This window comes from Conger conger, chromosome 17 (genome assembly GCF_963514075.1).
Source record: "Conger conger chromosome 17, fConCon1.1, whole genome shotgun sequence".
In the NCBI taxonomy this organism is placed as follows: domain Eukaryota; kingdom Metazoa; phylum Chordata; class Actinopteri; order Anguilliformes; family Congridae; genus Conger; species Conger conger.
In genome coordinates this window covers 25915292-25933560 of record NC_083776.1, presented here as the reverse complement: position 1 = coordinate 25933560, position 18269 = coordinate 25915292, and the positions used below count along the sequence as shown (strand labels likewise).

Sequence of the window (18269 nt, the reverse complement as noted above, 5' to 3'; positions counted from 1 at the left end):
GGATTGACTCAAGGCCCCATGTAACTGTATCAAATCATGGGTTTTTCCACAGAGAGGTGGTCGACCTTCACCATATTGTCCTCCTCTCCTGCTCCATTATTTCCATCATATAAATATAAAGCTGACATTCATATACTGTATATCATTGCATTTCTTCAGCATGTCCTTTTGATGAAATATGTCTCTTTAATTCACTTTAAATAAATAGATTTGATCTTTAGAAAATATACGAATTTTGTTCTGTCAATAATTTAAAATATGTACATGCCGTTTACTCGAAATGAACAAATTAGCCGGAATTAAAATGTTCTGATATGAAGCAGAATCAAAACCGCACTGTTCTAATGTTAAGTTAAAGCGCCACCTATAGGTGGATTATAAATACAACTGTTTGCCCAAGAGAATGCAGGGGAGGGATGTAAAATTGCAACCACTCCAAACGTCATCTTCCCTTATTCCCCACACCCTGCGTATCTATCCCAAGCCCAGACACGCGCCGTGAGTGCAGGAGGTGATGTAGAGATGGTGGCAGAATTCTGCGACCGTGTCACAAGGTATTTATATTTGTTTTTTACAACGTAAGATTTAATTTTTTTTGCGACTCTGGCTTTTGATTTTCTATATACAATTACTGACTTGCGTTTATTAAATATTAAAGAGCGACCATTTTGACACTTGAAATTCAAATGAATGGTGTGTGTCAATCAAACAGAAAATATTTTAAACCAGACTAGTAGAACATTTCGCCCATTTCGTCTCAGCAAGATGACTAATTAAGGTGGTGACCAATACCGTTGAAAACGCTCCTATTATTCTCCAGGTAGTTTTCCTCGGAGGGGAACCTCGCATTGTAACGCGAAGACAGATGTGTGTACAAATTACAGCATTCCTTTATGGGCGAGCGTCGCGGAGACGGGCTAAGTGCGGTCATGCTGATCAGCGACAGCAGGCGCAGACTTCTGTCTAGTTTGAATAAAGTTTAAGAAGCATGATGTCAAACAGAACGGGAGCACAAGAACCGGACTACGGTCAACTTCAATGAGTAGATGTAATCAAGGACTTGAATTTAAGAAGCTTCGCGTTGGGCTCCTTGCTTCCCATGGGATTCATGTATATTCTTTTCAGAGAGAATCCTAAACCAAAAGGGCGTGATCTTGCTACCGAACGCGAACTTTTTCTTCGTTGAACACCCAGCTCTTGACTGCAGCTTTGTCCATTCAGCGCGCGTGTTTGTGGTCGGCAGATTTATGAAATCCTGCACGCTACTGCATTCCTTCCCCCGTCCGTCATTTGGTTGATAGGCGGCGAGTTTCGGATGTAGCCTACTCCTTTGTCCTGGCGTGATCTCTGGGTTCATAACTATGGCCACTTCGGGAGGACAGAAGGTTCAGAAGAGTGACAAGTTGGATGAGGCGCAGGCGCTGGCGAAGAGCTGTGCTGGGAGACCAGACTTTCTACCGTGCGATGGACTGTCGATCTGCGCCACTCACAGCCACGGGAAGTGCTTCAAGCTGCACTGGTGCTGCCACTTGGGCTGGTGTCACTGTAAGTATGACTTCGGATGCAGATTTTCTGTGCAGTCACACGTACAGTAGCCGACGAAAGTTAACGCCAAATGATCGTAAAGCACAGCAGAATATGGGCAGTAACATAAAATAAGCCTATACTATTGGTGCGTATCCATGGTTTAATGAATGAGCACAAAAATGTTTCAAATATGGTGCATGTAACCAAGACCAAGAGTTAGCCTATATAGCAAAAAGTAATAGTTCTTTCTTCTTCATTTTTTGGCGAACTCAAATTGAAACCTGGCTGCTCAAATAGCTTTCTTAAATCTAACATGGCACAGTGTATGGTCCATGTTCTTTCTGTTCACTGTACATTGTGCATACTGTCTAGTGGAATTTGATGCAGTAGGCTCAGGAGTGCTCTTCAGAGTTCACATTTCAATAAATCTCTTATGGACAAGTTAGGGAAACTGGGTAAAATGTAAACACATGCTGTCTTTTTGCTGTTGAAATACATTGAATTGACTTATCATCTTTGCTTTGCATTGCTAGCACCAAACCGTTATGTTATAATGGATTTCTCTATGTGCTATATCACTATGCCGAACTACCATTGCAATTCTGTCAATATATTTTGACAAAAGTGAGAGTCCATTTTCAAGATGTGCCAACAGAGGGCACATGTTACATTTGTTTTGTTGCAGTCACAGTTGAGTGTACATTTCCAATTTAAAATCTAATTTATTGCTTAGGTACAAAAGATGCAGTGCTATGTGATGAGTCCAGCTCAGTGCATCTAAAATAAGAGCAAACATCCTTTGGCCTTTGTGCTCTCCCTCAGAGAGACACACCTCACTATCGAGAGAAACACAAAGGAACGTTGGTTTGCACCTTTGCAATGTAAGACAAGGGGGTACAGGGGGCTTTGGTACCTTCTAGCAGCCGGGTAGTACAATGGAGCTAGAATGTTGTTTACTTTCCTTCCTCTTCGTGTGAAAAAAAAAAGCTTTTATGAGGGTTACAGTTAACCACTGATTGTTTGATTAGTCAGTTGATCGTGAAAATCTAGTGCCTGTTTGGTTATTGATTGTAATATATGTTTAAATCCCTGTGGGTCATGTGCTTTAGACAAAATGGTGACCCTCAGAATGACAGAAGCTCAGTTAATGCTAACACACAGGATGTAAGCATCCCTAACCCACTAACCTCTGACATATAGGAGATAATCTACTAGAGGCTGGAGACAGCATGATATATATATATATATATATATATATCCATCTAATCACATCATGTATCTGTATGGCAGTAATCTTAATAATGAATAATGGTTAGGCATTTCGTCCTACAACATAGATGGGAGTGCTTTCTTAATTTAATGAAGGACGCCGTTCCCTGAAGTGCTAGTTTTGCTGTTTGTTCCAGGAAGTGTAGCCCTTTTAGTGAACACTTTAGTCGAATAGGGTGTGTTAGCTGACTCAGGATCTGAGAACAGCAGTGTTACCCTCTCATAGGCAAACATAGTCTGGTCACATGACTCAGTCAGCCTCATTATAAGTTGATGCAGGGCAGGCCCTGACAGGCGGATGTGTCTCCTGGACGTGGAGATGTGACCCACAGCAGACCCAGCAGGCAGCATTCCAACTGAGACTCATACATCACTTATTTAGCCGTCCGTGTTGAAATACCATGTTTTGTTGTGTGCACCGCTGATGTGCAGTTTGTTGTCGGTACTTACCGGTAATGATAGCTTAGATGGTCACACTGCTGAAATGGAAGGTTACTGTAGCTAGTCGTTGCAGCGTAATCCAGGGGTTTGAGTGTTAAAATCTGAAAATAAAATTTAATGTAATGTGCTGTAAGTACTGGGGCTCATGGTGTGCACAGGAGAAATATGGAATTTCACCAGGTGGCCAATGTGATTGCCCTGCAGTGGTTTATTTTGTATAACTGAAATTTGATTAAAATCTTCTTCGGCATCTTATTTAAAGCGAGCAATAAGACATATTCGCTTGAGATGGGTATCAGTTAATGGGCTAGGGAGAAAAAACCTGTAACACACAGACGACCGCGCTAACCTTATCTGGCATTTTCCCCACACACGGAACAGGAGCGGTTGTGAATCGATAGCTGGGGAGTAGCTCTGCTGAAACAGCAAGGTTGAAGGTCAGGCCTGACAGGAAATCAGCGGGCTTTTCTGCCGGGGAGAATCCCCTGGCTGCTGTCAATCCTTTTCATCACGTTCGCTCACACTTTAGCCTGAAGCTAAGGTCATGACCCGCGGCACCCAGGGCCCCGGCCCTGTCCGGGATGACGCGGCAGAAACGCGAAAACGCTCAACAGCTCCCTGTGTGCAGCTGTGCGCAAGCCGCTAACGGCAGCATCTTCTGTTCCTCCCCCCGTGTAAGGTAACTAATACACAGCATGGCATATGCAGAACAATAGTCCAATACTATTATATAGTTATTCCTGCAATTTTTTGAAAGCCTGTTTTTTGGTGCTAGTTATTGTTGACAAGAGCCATGCACCCTTGGCATAGGCAGTGAGAATACATGTGCCCTTAAGACAGATGTAGATGTGCTTTTTCCAGTGCTATTTCTTACTTTGGGGGTTTTTTTGCGAACGCATTAGACCTGATTGGATGTTCTGTATGTTCGCTAACATTGGATATGTGTCCTTTGTTTTAAAGAGAAATAAAAGTCATTTTGCCTTGATAATTAAAAAGTCACCTTAATTCACCTTCAGCACGGCAAGTTGATTTATCAACACCCCAGTCCTCTCCCAATTTGGAAAGCCTGATAGCTCCTATAGGATAGGCCTGCCCCATGACTGCAGCATCCTCTATAAATTGGGTAGGGTCCGGACAACTGCTTGTGTCATCTGAAGCTTGTGAAGTCTTCTATCTACTTTGCTATCCACCAGCTAAGCTATATCCCTTCTTCTACACCAGAGATTACTGCAGCTGACACATACACCCACACACAGACTTGAGCACACTATACAAATCAGTACACCAATACACCAAGTCGAATACAAATGGCATTTTTACATTACAATTTTCCCATACTACCCAGTTTTTTGTCTTCATCTAATAAATAGCCTGGTAAATATTTTTTGAATGCCAGAACATTCACATCTTTTCAATCTCGGAAAGCTTTGCATTTTTTAAAGAGTCAGTCAATTGTAAGTAAAATGTACAGTATCTGTGCTGTACTGTCACCTGGGTTCAGAGGTCTAATATGACTCTTCTTCTGTACACAACAGCTAAATGTGTGACCCCGGTCCCAGATGAGCCTCCATGGTCCAGACTGCACACTGCTCTGTTACCGGTGGGGCTACAGATATCTGTATATCTCTGTTTAAAAAAAGTCTGTGGCCCATTGCCATGCCAGAGCACTGAGTAATTATTGATGCTCACTGAGTGTCTGTGAAACCTCACACTCCACGGTCTGGGAAGTGGCCTGAAGTGATGCACATTAAACAATATAGTTTCTGGCCCCAGAATAGAAAGTGTGATGTCTAAGGCTGGCATGGTCTGCTGGTGCTCATAAAAACTGTTTGTATGTAATAAAATAAAAAATGTATCTTTCTCTCTCCAGCTAATCTCCAACTTGGCTTTGCACCACCGCAATATACAAAGAGGAGGAAGTAATCAATGTCTGTGGAGTATAGCATATTTAAAATGAAAGATTTGATTCCAGAATCCCAAACTTTGGAACACATTTACTAAATAATTGCAGTCGGACTGAAAATACTGCAGAGTGCATATTACTGTGGGAGGCTATTTACTAAACACCTGTCACGGTATTTGCATGTATTAAACTTAAGAGAACTGGATTTTAGTCCAACTGTAATCCTCAGTATTTATGCCTATGTAGCTGCAAAGGTGTCCAGACAGATATACATGGATGAGTAGATTTATGTAAATCAGAATCCAATGAGATCCGATGAGCACCTACTTCAGGCTTGACTGTGCATTTTCAGACAAGCATGACTGTGTGTGTCATCTGAAAATCAGGAGTAAACTGTGTCCGATGAGCGACCAAGTTAATCAACTTAAACTATGCAGATTTACCCTGCAAAATAAGACAACAGGCCAGATGCGTAAGTAATAAAACAACTGTTCACAACTAGATTCACAGTAGTAATGTTGGTGTGGATTCCTGTATGATACAAAGAAAAATATATTTACAAAACGTGATGGTTTGCACCATCTTTCCTTACGTAATCAGAACAAGAGTACATGCAGTTTTCCACAAATTCATGTCCCGTTAGAACCTTTGGTGCTTCCTGTCTGTGGTCACTGACTGTCTAAAGGGTTTTGCCAGAACCTTTCTCCATGAATCTCAGAGGCTCTGAGAGCACCTTGGAGAGCAATCCTTAATATTGGCCATTTCTGTCCCTGAAATAATGTGACATACACATTTGCATAATTTGCCAAACTCTGTCACCTCTACCCTGAGGTCAGTTAGTCAGTTTTAGTTTTGTGCTTTGAAATGTTTTAGTTTTTCTGGGGAGCGCTTACAATAAAAAAAAAATGGATAGAAATAAGAAGTATGTCGTGATTTTGCATGCAGCTGGTGTGAGAAGCATCCAGCCCTGCTCGTTACAGCTAATTAGTAGAGGGTTGTGTCATCATCAATATGCCATGTCTGATAAGATCCGTGAGTACACCATTAGTGGAAAATCTCACCTGGTTGGAGTGTTTTCAGAGGGGAGAGAGAAAGAGAGAGGTGGGGAGAGAGAGAGAGGGTGGAGAGAGAGGAGGGAGAGAGGGAGAGAAAGAAAAATGTGCTGTGTGGGGAGAGCACAGAGGTTTCACTTCACAAGCGACCTCTCATCGACTCCACTCTTCCCAAGAACATCTGAATTAACTATTTGTCGGAAAGGCTTCTCTATTCAGGAGGAAGATAAAGGAGGAATGGATGAAGATAATATAGATAAATAAAGCTTCATAGAGTGCTCCAAATCAACCTTGAACACAATGTGTGAACTTTTACGCTGAATCAGTCTATCGATCCAATCAAAGGGAGTAGATAAAATCAAACCCACAGGATGCTATAATATTACAGAATTACTGGCTGGCATTACAGCCAACAATCATTGGGCAATGACTCACAGTCTTGTTTAATGTGATTGGCTTAGCCAGTGATGACCACAATCAATGACTTCTGTAAGTCATGTAGCAGCCGGTAGATATGTAACACCACACTTTTACTGTGCATTCTCTTTTATCACTTAATAAAAAGCAAGTAGTCATCTTCCATGACAGAGCTTAAGCCAGGATGAGCCGCACCCAGTACTGAGTGGAATTTAATGCATTTCTGTGCAGATAGACACAGCAGCGTGGACCTTTCATACATTTCAAGGATAATATTAATTACATTTCACAACATCAGCTTGTGAATGTGAACACAGGCTGGGGATAAAATAACAGCTCTGGCGGAGGTTCCCGGTTTTTCTAACATTCAAAAGTATATAAAGGTTATTTGCACTTTTAAGATTTATTTTTCATCCTGTGGTATTATTTTAATTAGGCTTTTGTTGTTCATTAAAATTTTTGGGACTTTAAGAGGAACTGACAGGTTTATCAACGAGCATACGGAGCACGTAAATGACATTGTCGTGCTGTATTGATTTGACATTGGTGTGAGTTTCTGCAGCATAATGAGAAATAACATTACGTGGAAGCTGCAGAGCAGGTGCTGAAAGAACTGAGTAAACTCATGAAGCTGTTTACGAAACAGGAAACGGAACCTTCCGGAAAATCCAGCTGCAATGCCCCGCCCTCCTCTGTGTCCTCTGCCCAGCCCTGGTCTGGCCATTTTTGTTCCAAAAATAACTCCATTGTAAAGAGGTGTTTGAAACTCACAGCTTGCCAGACTCACTGTAGCGGCACTACCATACAGTATCCTGCATGAGACAAAGCCCTTGAATATATTTTGCATTTAAATCATGTTAATTGCACCCCGTATCTGCATCTTCTATTAACTCTTATTAATTGAATGTGTCTTTCATGTGCATCCAAGTGGAACATTATTATTAAGTACGTATTGTATAAATCATACGACATACAACATCCTGTAACCATTCACTGTGGACTTAAATCTACATTTTAATTACATAAAACAGTAAATACTATTACTGTAAAACATGTATTTGTTTGTGAGTGTGTGTGTGTGCATTTGTGAGCGTGTGTGTGCAGCGCATTGGGGAAACGAGCATTTCTTGAGCTACAAACGGTGATACATCGGCCCCTAATGGTGGGCAGCATGAACCCTTTCAGAAAGTTTGTGTAATGTTGTTGAAATTGCAGACAGGTAACAAGGCTCATTAATCTTGCCGCTTGCGGAGGTCTGAATGCTGTTGGGGGCTGCAGCGTAGGAGGGCAGTCCTGGCACACACGGTGACACTCAGCACAGCTCCTCTGAGAGTGCTGCGGGGATTCCAGCACAAATATTACTCCAATTAACGGCTTGGCACTCTGCTGCTCCGCCAGCTTAGAGGGAGGGCAGGATGGCTAAAAACTTCATTTTCCGTGGAGATAACCCGGCATACAAATCCACTGCTCCTGTGTACATGCTTTATTCTCTGCAAATGAGAATTCTTGCATTGTTTCAGCTCCCTTCTGCTCCATCCCTCCCTTCCAGACCCCTGGACTGCTTCCCGAATTTGCCAGAGACGACAAACCCACATCTCCGCTGTACGAATGTGGAACAGAAATAACAAAAACCGGGACGGATCAGCATATGACCTAAACAAGCTTTGACAGACCTCCTGAATAGCAGATTTAGGCCATTCTAAGGTTACAGAACTGCACCTATTGTGGTGGCTGGTCGCTCCCTATCTACCTTCAATGTCCACACATTAGAGAGTTGGCCATTGCTTGGAGATCATAGACATAACAGCATGGACAAGTAAGTGAATATCATTCTAGATATTCATACATTATTCGACATGAAAAAGTCCCATCAATTTACTTGCAGTGACATGCAGACTGAATTCGGCATTAATTTATGTGATAAAAAATATATACTATATTATTATAATAAAATATATAATTAAAATATATTATTACGATACTGTGGGAAGAGTGTGTAGAGTGATTCAAATGCACTGCCTTTCCTGGGAGTGTGAGTGATCATACTAGCTAGCACATTAGCAATACAATTAAAACTGCTACAACCAGACTGCCATGCACAACAACATCTTAACAGGGCTGCATGCTGGGTAATTTTGTTTCAGTAAACACTGCGTTTCAGTGTGTGATATGCTCTACAGTCTGGAATCAAGTTTTTATGACAGTAACTCAGTAGTGACCATCACCTAAGCCAACATTTGCATGGTTTTATGCGTTGCACTGCTGCCACACAATTGGCTGATTAGATAATTGTATGAATAAGTAGGTGTACACATTGCATTGGTTATGTTAAATAAATGTTGAAATCAATAGCTTTTCTAATTTGGTACAGCTTGTTCCAATTGCATTGGAGTGTATTCTTTTTATGGACAAATTGAAATGTGTTTATTTTTGTTCAAGTAATATTGGCAGAAAATCTATTGCTCACCTGTCAAGGTGGAAGAGCTCCCTGAAGCTCGTGTCTTCAAATAACTCATCAATGCATGTGCACTGCCACAGGTACTGGATGACAGCGTTCTGCTGTTTATCATCCACCAAACGGTTCAGGGAAAAGCCCACCTGTATGATGATATATTGGCTGCAGTATGAATGAAAATGATAAAAGTATGACATCCCCACATCCTCTGAGTCATCTGAGATCTTGGACTAATTATTCTTGTTAGCCGTACAGCGAAATATGAGTTAATACAGCGTATTTATGGTTGCTGTGCCAACATAAAAGGTTTGTCAACCAAAGAACCTGTTGAGCCAACTTAAAAAGTGCATTGCGATCATCCACTTATTCCTGGTCAGGGTCGTGGGGGGTGCTGGAGACTATCTCAGCAAGCATCCCACTGCACCATTACGTTCAGTTACTTACAATTTTGTAGTTGGTGGAGCTTTACCTTTTTTTGGCAGTGTTACATTCAACTGGTAACAATGGAGAGGCACGGGTGCCGGGACTTGATCGTATAGGACCAAAGTGCGCCGTCTGTCTGAAGCTGACTCACAGCAGGCCAGCATTAAGTGTTCCCATGATAGTGAAGAGCTCTTCTGAATCTAGGTAGTGATGTTTATGCTCTCCTGCCTCCAGCATCCTGTCCCAGTGCAACATTATTTCTCTGGCCTTCCTGTACGTCCTGTTCTCTCAGATGTTTAAAGACACCCAGGGAGTACTGCAGTTTACACAAGTACGCTCCCCTTCGGTTCGAGACTCAAAAGGTGAATAGTCTTTCAGTTCGTTTCAAAAACCTTCTCTCTTGCCTGTGACCTCGCTTCAAAACATGGCTTCCTCCTGAGGGAGAAAAGTGGGAAGTTAACTGCTTCAGCATTTATAGAAATTATTGTGTTATACGCAAACATCTGTGTGCATGTGTGTGTGCCTGCGCATGTGTGTTTGTGTGTTTTAATGAAAAACATAAGAGTAAGGTGGATGAAATAGGCAGTAGAAACACAGCGCAGACATATCCCGATACAAAGTGCGGCAGTTCTCCCTTTTGGGAGTTTGGGTTGAAACCACACATGAGAGTTATTGCAGCTCTGCCTCCTTTCCAGAGAGAACGCAGTCGTACCCGGCCTAGCAGTGAACAGCATTAGAGAGCTGTTTGTGCAGTGCATCTATGATCTCAGGAAGGGAACGAGCAGAACGGTCTCATGGGAAACGTAGTTGAGCTCATCGCTTCACCCCCCCGTCATGCGTTCGGCTCCGAGGCGCTTCACCGTAGATCGCGTGCCGCTCTTTCGTTCCCGTTCGCTCTCTCTCAACTGCGCGTCACGCTCTAGATCAGGGATCATGAAATCCCAGTCCCCCAGGTCCAAGAACTGCTGGGTTTCCAGGTGAGTCAGCTGTGAAGACTGGCTTGTCAATCAGGAGCACTAATTTATTAGGCTTTTGTTTATTATTATTGTATTATTATTTATTATTCAGCTAATTACCCATCGGAAAAAAAAAGCAGGGCCGGATTTGGACTCGAGGTCCAGACTTGATGATTGAAGCTGTGTGTTCCCTCTTCCCTGTGCAGGTAAATATGTGTACCAGCCCATGACCAGCGTGTGCCAGCTGCCCAGCACCCCGGTGCCCACCGCCCCCACCACACACCCACACACCATGGACCTGTCAATCTCCCTGACGGAGCGCTTCCTCAGGACCGCCCCCAGCCTCCAGACCCCGCCCTGCCCCGAGTCGCCCAGGTACTGCGTCATCGCCGACCTCTTCATCGACGACTACATCGTCAAGCGCGTCAACGGCAAGATGTGCTACGTCCAGCGACCCCCGCCCACCCTGCCCCCGGCCCCCCCGCCCCAGGGGCCCTCGCAGCACCCTCCTGGGGGCCAGACTGCAAGGGGGCCCCAGTGCGGGTACAAGCAGGCCCTCCCCAGGGACAAGGCCAGCGGGCCCAAAATAGACCACTGCACCTCCCCATCCAGCTCGGAGGACTCCGGGATCAACGCTCTGGGCCTGCACTACCTGGAGTCGTGCGACGAGGACTCAGAGGAAGAGGAGGAGGATGAAGAGTTGAGTTCCGACGGGAACTCCAGCCCCAGCAGCCTCTGGGACCAGGACGAGTGCTCGCTGCTGTCCCCGTCCAAGTCCACCGTGGAGATCATCGAGAAGATCGAAACAACGGTTTGATATCAGCCCTCCACCCCTCCCCTCCCACTCCCCATGGTGGGGGAGACTGATGGAGGACTCCCATTTCCTTACAGTCCTGTTGATTTTTGTATCTAGCAAACTTGGACCTGTACACAAAATAACGTTTGATTTATTTATTTTTTTATTCTTTAAATTTTTTTGTGAAAAGCTGGATAAATGTTTCTGAATCGTTGACACCCTGAGGAGCCCAGTGCTTACTGCTCTGACTGACTCAGGGGGACTGTGCTCCCCCCCCCCCCCCCCCGCTCCTCCACCCCCCCAGCGTGGACTCAGTGACTGGGACTCCTAGCATGGTCTTGTATCTTAGCCGTGGTGAGATGTTGTACTGTATGAAAAAAGAGAAAAATGTTCAAATGCACACAGACACAAATGGACCCGCACACACAGTGTATGACCACATGTTTAATATGACGGGCTGTCTTGAGTATATGTCCTTGGTGAAACTGAATGAGTAGCCTTACTTCACAGCTGGGAAAGGTCACTGAGGATTACTTACAATGAGGTGACCTTTTCATGCCGAAATGGACCTCAGATCCATTAATTACATGAGAATTGTAGTGAACTCACGCATGGGGCTGAGACGAGATATGGTGAAGTTTGAGGAGTGCAAACCAGCGCTCAACACAAAGCCGGTTCCCCTCTCCACGCTCAGTGGGAGGGTCTTCAGTGCATTGGACCATCATGGGCATTTCATTGGCCCCACCCGCTTGTCAGCTCCACTCACTTACTGTCAATCATATCACTCTTGCTGACTTGTAACTGCCTGCATAATAATGGTAAACGATGAACAGTTTTTGACAATCAAAGAATACATCGCCCACACATGTTCCCATGTCATGTAATGAGACGTATTACCACTGATGGGCTAAGGAAGCATTTGGGTCTGGGAAAAAAACAACCCTTCTGTCTGTCTCCAGTGCACAAGGCTGTTGGATGGATGCCAAGCCATTACATTTAGCTGCACGGTGTGGTTATCCCAGTTACTGTAGAGTGTCCGAGGGGAATCACAAAATCAGCAGAGCTTACGTTCGTTACACCCTAGTGCTCAGATTAGTTTCAGACTGAAGTCTCTAAATGGGATCTTGGTAGGAAGGGGACAATTCATGAGCATGGCACTGAGTCTGGGGAGAGGGATGGGGAGAGAGCAATGTGTGACCCAGCTGCCTCTGTGAATGGGGAACTAATGGGAAAGTACCGGCTCTGTATTGATGAAGTGGAAAGGTCTGAGCAAGCCAGCTGCCACCCACACACGGTCTCACAGAGCAGCTTGGTTCCTGCGCTCATCCTTGTTCTCCAAACTGTCGCCACTGTTGTCGTTTAGCACAAAGCCTTCACTTTACAAGCACAGGATTTGGTTCCCCCTTCTGGCTCTGTATTATAGAGTCCGTATGTTCTGTTCTAGAAGGGACTCTTCTGTGAGCACTGCACTAGACCCACTGGAGGAGTCACTGGTGCCGTGGTTAGCCCCAGCACATCTCTCCATGTCTGCTGGTGAATCTGGGGAAGAAAAATGCATGTGGACATTCTACAATGCCAGGATAACCAGTAATCATAAATATATAGATTCACAAATGTCTTAGCGGTGGTTGTGCTGAAGCCTCTTTTCTTACGACCCTATTGGTATTGCTCTTATTTTCTTATAAACAAAATATGAATAAAAAACTTGTCTTCTTCATTTGTGAGGACATGTATGGCACATACGTATAAGGCTAAGGGTATTTAAACATACACCCATGCACACACACACACACACACCCGTGTCCAGATTAAGATCACACATGAGCCTGAATACTCAGACTTGTAGTAACAGATTATGCTTTGTCTTAATTTATACAGAATGATCCTACATGGCATATCTGAGCACGCACGCACACGCACACACGCACACGCACACGCACACGCACACGCACACGCACACGCACACACACACGCACACGCACACACACATTACATTACATTACATTACATTATTGGCATTTGGCAGACGCTCTTATCCAGAGCGACGTACAGTTGATTAGACTAAGCAGGAGACAATCCTCCCCTGGAGCAATGCAGGGTTAAGGGCCTTGCTCAAGGGCCCAGCGGCTGTGCGGATCTTATCGTGAGACCGGGGATTGAACCACCGACCTTGTGTGTCCCAGTCATTTACCTTAACCACTACGCTACAGGCCTACACACACACTCAAGCATACAGAATGATCCGACATGGCATTTCCAGGTGCACACACACACACACACACACACACACACACATACTCAAGCATACAGAATGATCCTACATGGCATTTCCAGGCACACACACACACACACACACACACACACACTCAAGCATACTGTACATTATTTAAAGAATTCCTTCCACAATGTTTATATTTGCAAAGCTCATACAGCAGCTGCTGCACTTGCGGTCTTGTCTTTTTAGTAAGTCTGCCACAGAGAGTCACATACATTTTTAATGGATTCAAAAAGACTGACTACTTTAACTCCAAAGGAATACTTCAACACCAATCCTTTAGTACCATTAAAAGCAAAGGCAGTTTGACCACATGTACAAAGACTGACATACATTATCAATATCCCAGAGTCAAACTAATAAAACATGTAACATACTGAATCAATTTTTTGCACTACATCTAAAATAGCATACAGTTGTAATGCGGTCAACTGGCTTAAATTCTTGTTCTGCATGTTTGAAATAAGACCAGCTCCTAAAAACAGCGAAATAGCAGATGGCCTTTGATTGGATGGCAGATGCTGAGGGGGTGGCGCAGTACACTTAGCCCATAGTAGAATTCCCAGCATGCTGTGATTCAGACCTCGCTATGGAGACACCTGATCGCAGCACACACCCACCATCACTTTCCTCAACGTAAGGAGCACAGAGTCACACGCCTAACCCTGTCGTGTACATTGCTGTCCACAGTCGCCTCCAAAGCGACGGCGCGCTGGAGGCGAGACGCGAGGGAGAAACCGGGGTGTCGGAGGGTGACATGGCTTCGGCGGTTGCCGTGGATACATCGGAGCGGCAGTGGCGGCACGCGGTGGAGTGCGCGCTCGCGGCTCCGTGACCCGGAATCCACCGCGTCTCCGATGCCCTCTCGGAGAGAGAGGGCGCCAGCCCGGCCCTCACCTACAGCGGAGAGAGGATATCGATTTCCCTCTGTTCTTCCGCGGCCTGAAACGTTTCCATCGACCGCCGTCCGCTGGCGGAGCTCCAAGGCGCCACGGCCGGGAATGGAATGGTAATCAGTCAGACATAGAGATATAACTTCTGCCACTCCTCTGCGCGGACATGAGAGGGGGTGACAATGTGGAGGAGTGGTTGCAGAAGAAGGGAAGACGGGAATTTGAGGGGAGAGAAAGCGGAGCGGTAAGAGTGTCAGAAAGGACGTTTTGAGTGAGTGTTCAGGGAATTCATCAAAGGTCCCCTGAGGCAGGGGCTTTTCTGAGCTGCTATTGACCGAGAGCAATGTCATCAACTCCCAGACGCTCACCCCCTGTCTGAAAGCACACATGCTGCAGGTACAGACACACACATACACGCGCACACACACAGACAAACACACATACACACAGACACACACATACACATGCACACAGACACACACACATACACGCGCACACACACAGACACACACACACATGCACACAGACACACACACACATACACGCGCACACACACATACACACACACACACACACACACACATACACACAAAATGTCATTAATTATAAACATTTTCTGAATGATCATTCTGAACTGTAAAGCCTGAAATTTCTACACTGGTTTGTTTGCTCATTTCTAGCCAATCAAAGAGAAACCTCACCTTGTCTATTTCTCCTGGATTAGTAATGTTCATTTGTTCATTTCCATTAGATTTAAATTAATTCACACATCATCATTTTCATCGAAATGGAGCAGGGAAATCATATCAGGTTTCAAAAACAGAACAATTTTGTCATTCTTTCAGTTAATCTAAGTTTTCCTTGGGCAAAACGAACTCACTGGCAAATTTGCATAAATCTTTTCAGCCTTGAACCGTGAAATGAAAACAGTGGGATGGGCTTCCCTTCTCCCAGGGGGCAGCTGTTCGGCTGTGGCATTATGGGAGGACGTACGGAGGGACTTTAACAAGCCCCTCACCAAATTATCAGTCAATTAATCTATTCAATTAGCATTTAATGTGGCTCTCAATGCAGAACAAAAGCTCCAAAGTTAATCAAATAAATGAAATGTTGATAAACCATTATGCAGATTGGTGTGTGTCTTTGAGACTATTGTGCAAATTAAAACCTCGAAATTGCAGTCATAGTTCGTATAACCTCCAAAACATGGAAGATTTGTATTCATGTCTAAAATAGCCCCACAATGTGATTCTGGTTTTTTTCTTTATTTATTTATTTTTTAAATCTTTATTGAACTAGAAAAAACCCATTGACATAAAACACAAAGTTATCCTACAAGACAGTTAGCATACAAGTTACAGACATCAAATGGGGAATGAAACAGTCATGTAACAATAATGTAACAATAATGAAAAGGTTCAATCAGGGGCATACTTCAGACAGAGGGTCATGAATTACATGATTAAATATCTGAAACTCAGCTTTCCATATTCAGTTGAGGGATGATGGACTGTTCCAATGTCCAAAACACCCTATGTAAAAAGCCAAAAGTAGTTAACCCAGCTAATAAATCTGCTTCAGTTAGGTTCTAGAAACAGCTGGTAGCTGGTTGACCAGTTCAGACCAGCTCCATAATCAACATAGTTTGACCAGCTCAAGCTATGTTTTGAAACAGCTGGTAGTTGGTAATTTAAATCTGGTCATAGCTGGATTTGACACCAGGGATGGAATCCAAAATCTTCAGAAATATACTATACTACCATACTATAGACATGACTCTCTGTCAGGATATGTTATTATTTGATAATCTGTTACAGTAATTGCAGAAGTGACAACTGTTAAGTGAACAGTACTGGGATACACAGTACAGTAGCACAAGACCAAGAAGGGCCTGATTAACTAATGCTTCAGGTTTTCTGGCCCAAGCTGACAGGGCTAGAAAAATTGTCTACAGAGGCACAAACAAAAGAGATATTTCCCCAAAGCAAGCAGGCAATATTATTACTACATCATTTATTATACTGAACCCCTTAGCGAGGGGAACCTATAGAGGACACAGAACTTTCTTCATAATTATCCATGTGGAGTTAGAGTTTCACTGAAGCTGGTTAAGGCCCGAAGGGCAGGGAAGCAGGCCCATCCTGGTCATGTTTTGTTCTAATCACATTATTTTAAGGTCCCGGTGTACCAAGGTGTAAATTTGGGTAAATGTCACATTTTAATGAGCCACCTTCTAGGTTAGATTGGCAAATAAAAAGCGAAATTTTTTTATATTGGCTGATGCCTGCATTTTGTCTGCATAAATAGCCTATACTACATGCTAGTGCATAAAAATAAAAGTTCTGCCCTAATTACTCAGTATTAAAGTGTATTCTCCTACCAGTCGGTTTGCTTATTCATACAGCCCACGTGAATTGGAATGAACAGCCTAGGGGTTCAGCCGAAGCCGTGAATCAGCCCAATCCAGCAGAGGGGATGACAAGGCTACTGCTCCACAGAACCCCATTATCAGGAGCACCTTGTCAAACCTCCACTGCGACTTTTCATTTCAAAAAGACCATTTATTATTCCAATTATCCAGAACAGCCTCCCCCTGACTATTCCAACTCACCCCCTCCCCCAAGGGCTGGGAGCTCACCCATAAGCTGTTGATAAACAGTCAAACAGTCGACTGGGCTTCTGTCGGCTCCTGTGGGGAGACAAGTTTTTCATCTGCTTTACAAAAGCAGTCACCTTGGGTGCTTTTTGCCCACTCGCAACCGCTAAAATATTATTATTTTTCATTTTTTTCTCTGCCTCCAGTCCACAGCAATGACATATTTTTTAAAAGGTTCTGGCCAGAAGCGTCTGAGTGTACGTGTGTACAGTATGCATGGATGTGTGCGTGTTCGTGTTTGTGTACGTGTAAGATGAAGTAAGGTGGCTGGGCATCATGCGGGGGATCTTTTTAGTGCGCTGGTCTGTTTGAGCGGCAGACTTCTACACTTCACACGTTTTAAAGCGAGTGTTGTGTTGAGTGCTTTCCGGGTCAGCTGCATCTTTTATACAAACGGCGCGGTAGAGTGTTTATAAGTGGAGCTCTGCCAGCCAGGACCGTGTTTGATTGAATTTTGTTTTTCACAGGTGATGGAATTGGCTTTCATGCCACACCTCTCCAATTGCTGCCTTCTTTGCCGATGCTGCTTTGTGGAGATGTTTCACCTTCTGCAGTCTGAGAAAGACATGCCGTGACCCTATATCTACAGAGGTATTCTGTTCATGAAATTGCAATCATGTGTGGCGGTGGAGGTCAGATAAGTCAGTGTTTCTGACCAGAGTAAGCCGGTGCCCCACCGTGACGGTGGCTGACTTCAAGTGCGCAGTTCAGCAAGAAAGATTTCATAGATCTTTCACATTTCTTATTATCTTTTCAGTAAGCCGCAAAATGAAAAATACAATAAACCACTTCCAAACAAACCAGTATCACGATGCGAGAAATATGTCATGTGCTGTGAGATGACTGACAACAATATGTCAAAATAGTAATCACAACGGCAAAGTGTAACCTTAACAACTGGAAAGGAAAGAATGTCATATTTCCAATCTCAACGTTGAAGCAGCTTGTCAATCAACTGAAGTTTGACTGATACCTGGAAATGAATGGGTGCTAAAGGGTTCTCAGGTTCACTGCAACATGGATATTTCATATATTTTGGTACAACCCACCACAAAAAAGAACAGTAGAACACAAACTGCAAAACATTTATTGTGATCATGCAAGCAAACCAAAAGGAAAAAAAATGCTTTAACAGTTTACTTTAACTGTCAAATTTTATATTTTATGTTATAATAGACATATTGCATCATTATGCCAGTATATTCA

At 43.8% G+C, this 18269-nt stretch overlaps 1 protein-coding gene across 1 annotated transcript; it reads left to right on the top strand.

Moving 5' to 3' along the window:
* The first annotated feature begins 513 nt into the window (after window positions 1–513).
* On the top strand, window positions 514–11361 carry LOC133117097 (UPF0524 protein C3orf70 homolog A-like). The gene is made up of 2 exons (XM_061227224.1): window positions 514–1545; window positions 10650–11361. Exons 1-2 carry the CDS (start codon window positions 1362–1364, stop codon window positions 11258–11260), a joined length of 795 nt encoding a protein of 264 aa, XP_061083208.1. The 5' UTR covers window positions 514–1361; the 3' UTR covers window positions 11261–11361.
* The last annotated feature ends 6908 nt before the right edge of the window (window positions 11362–18269 follow it).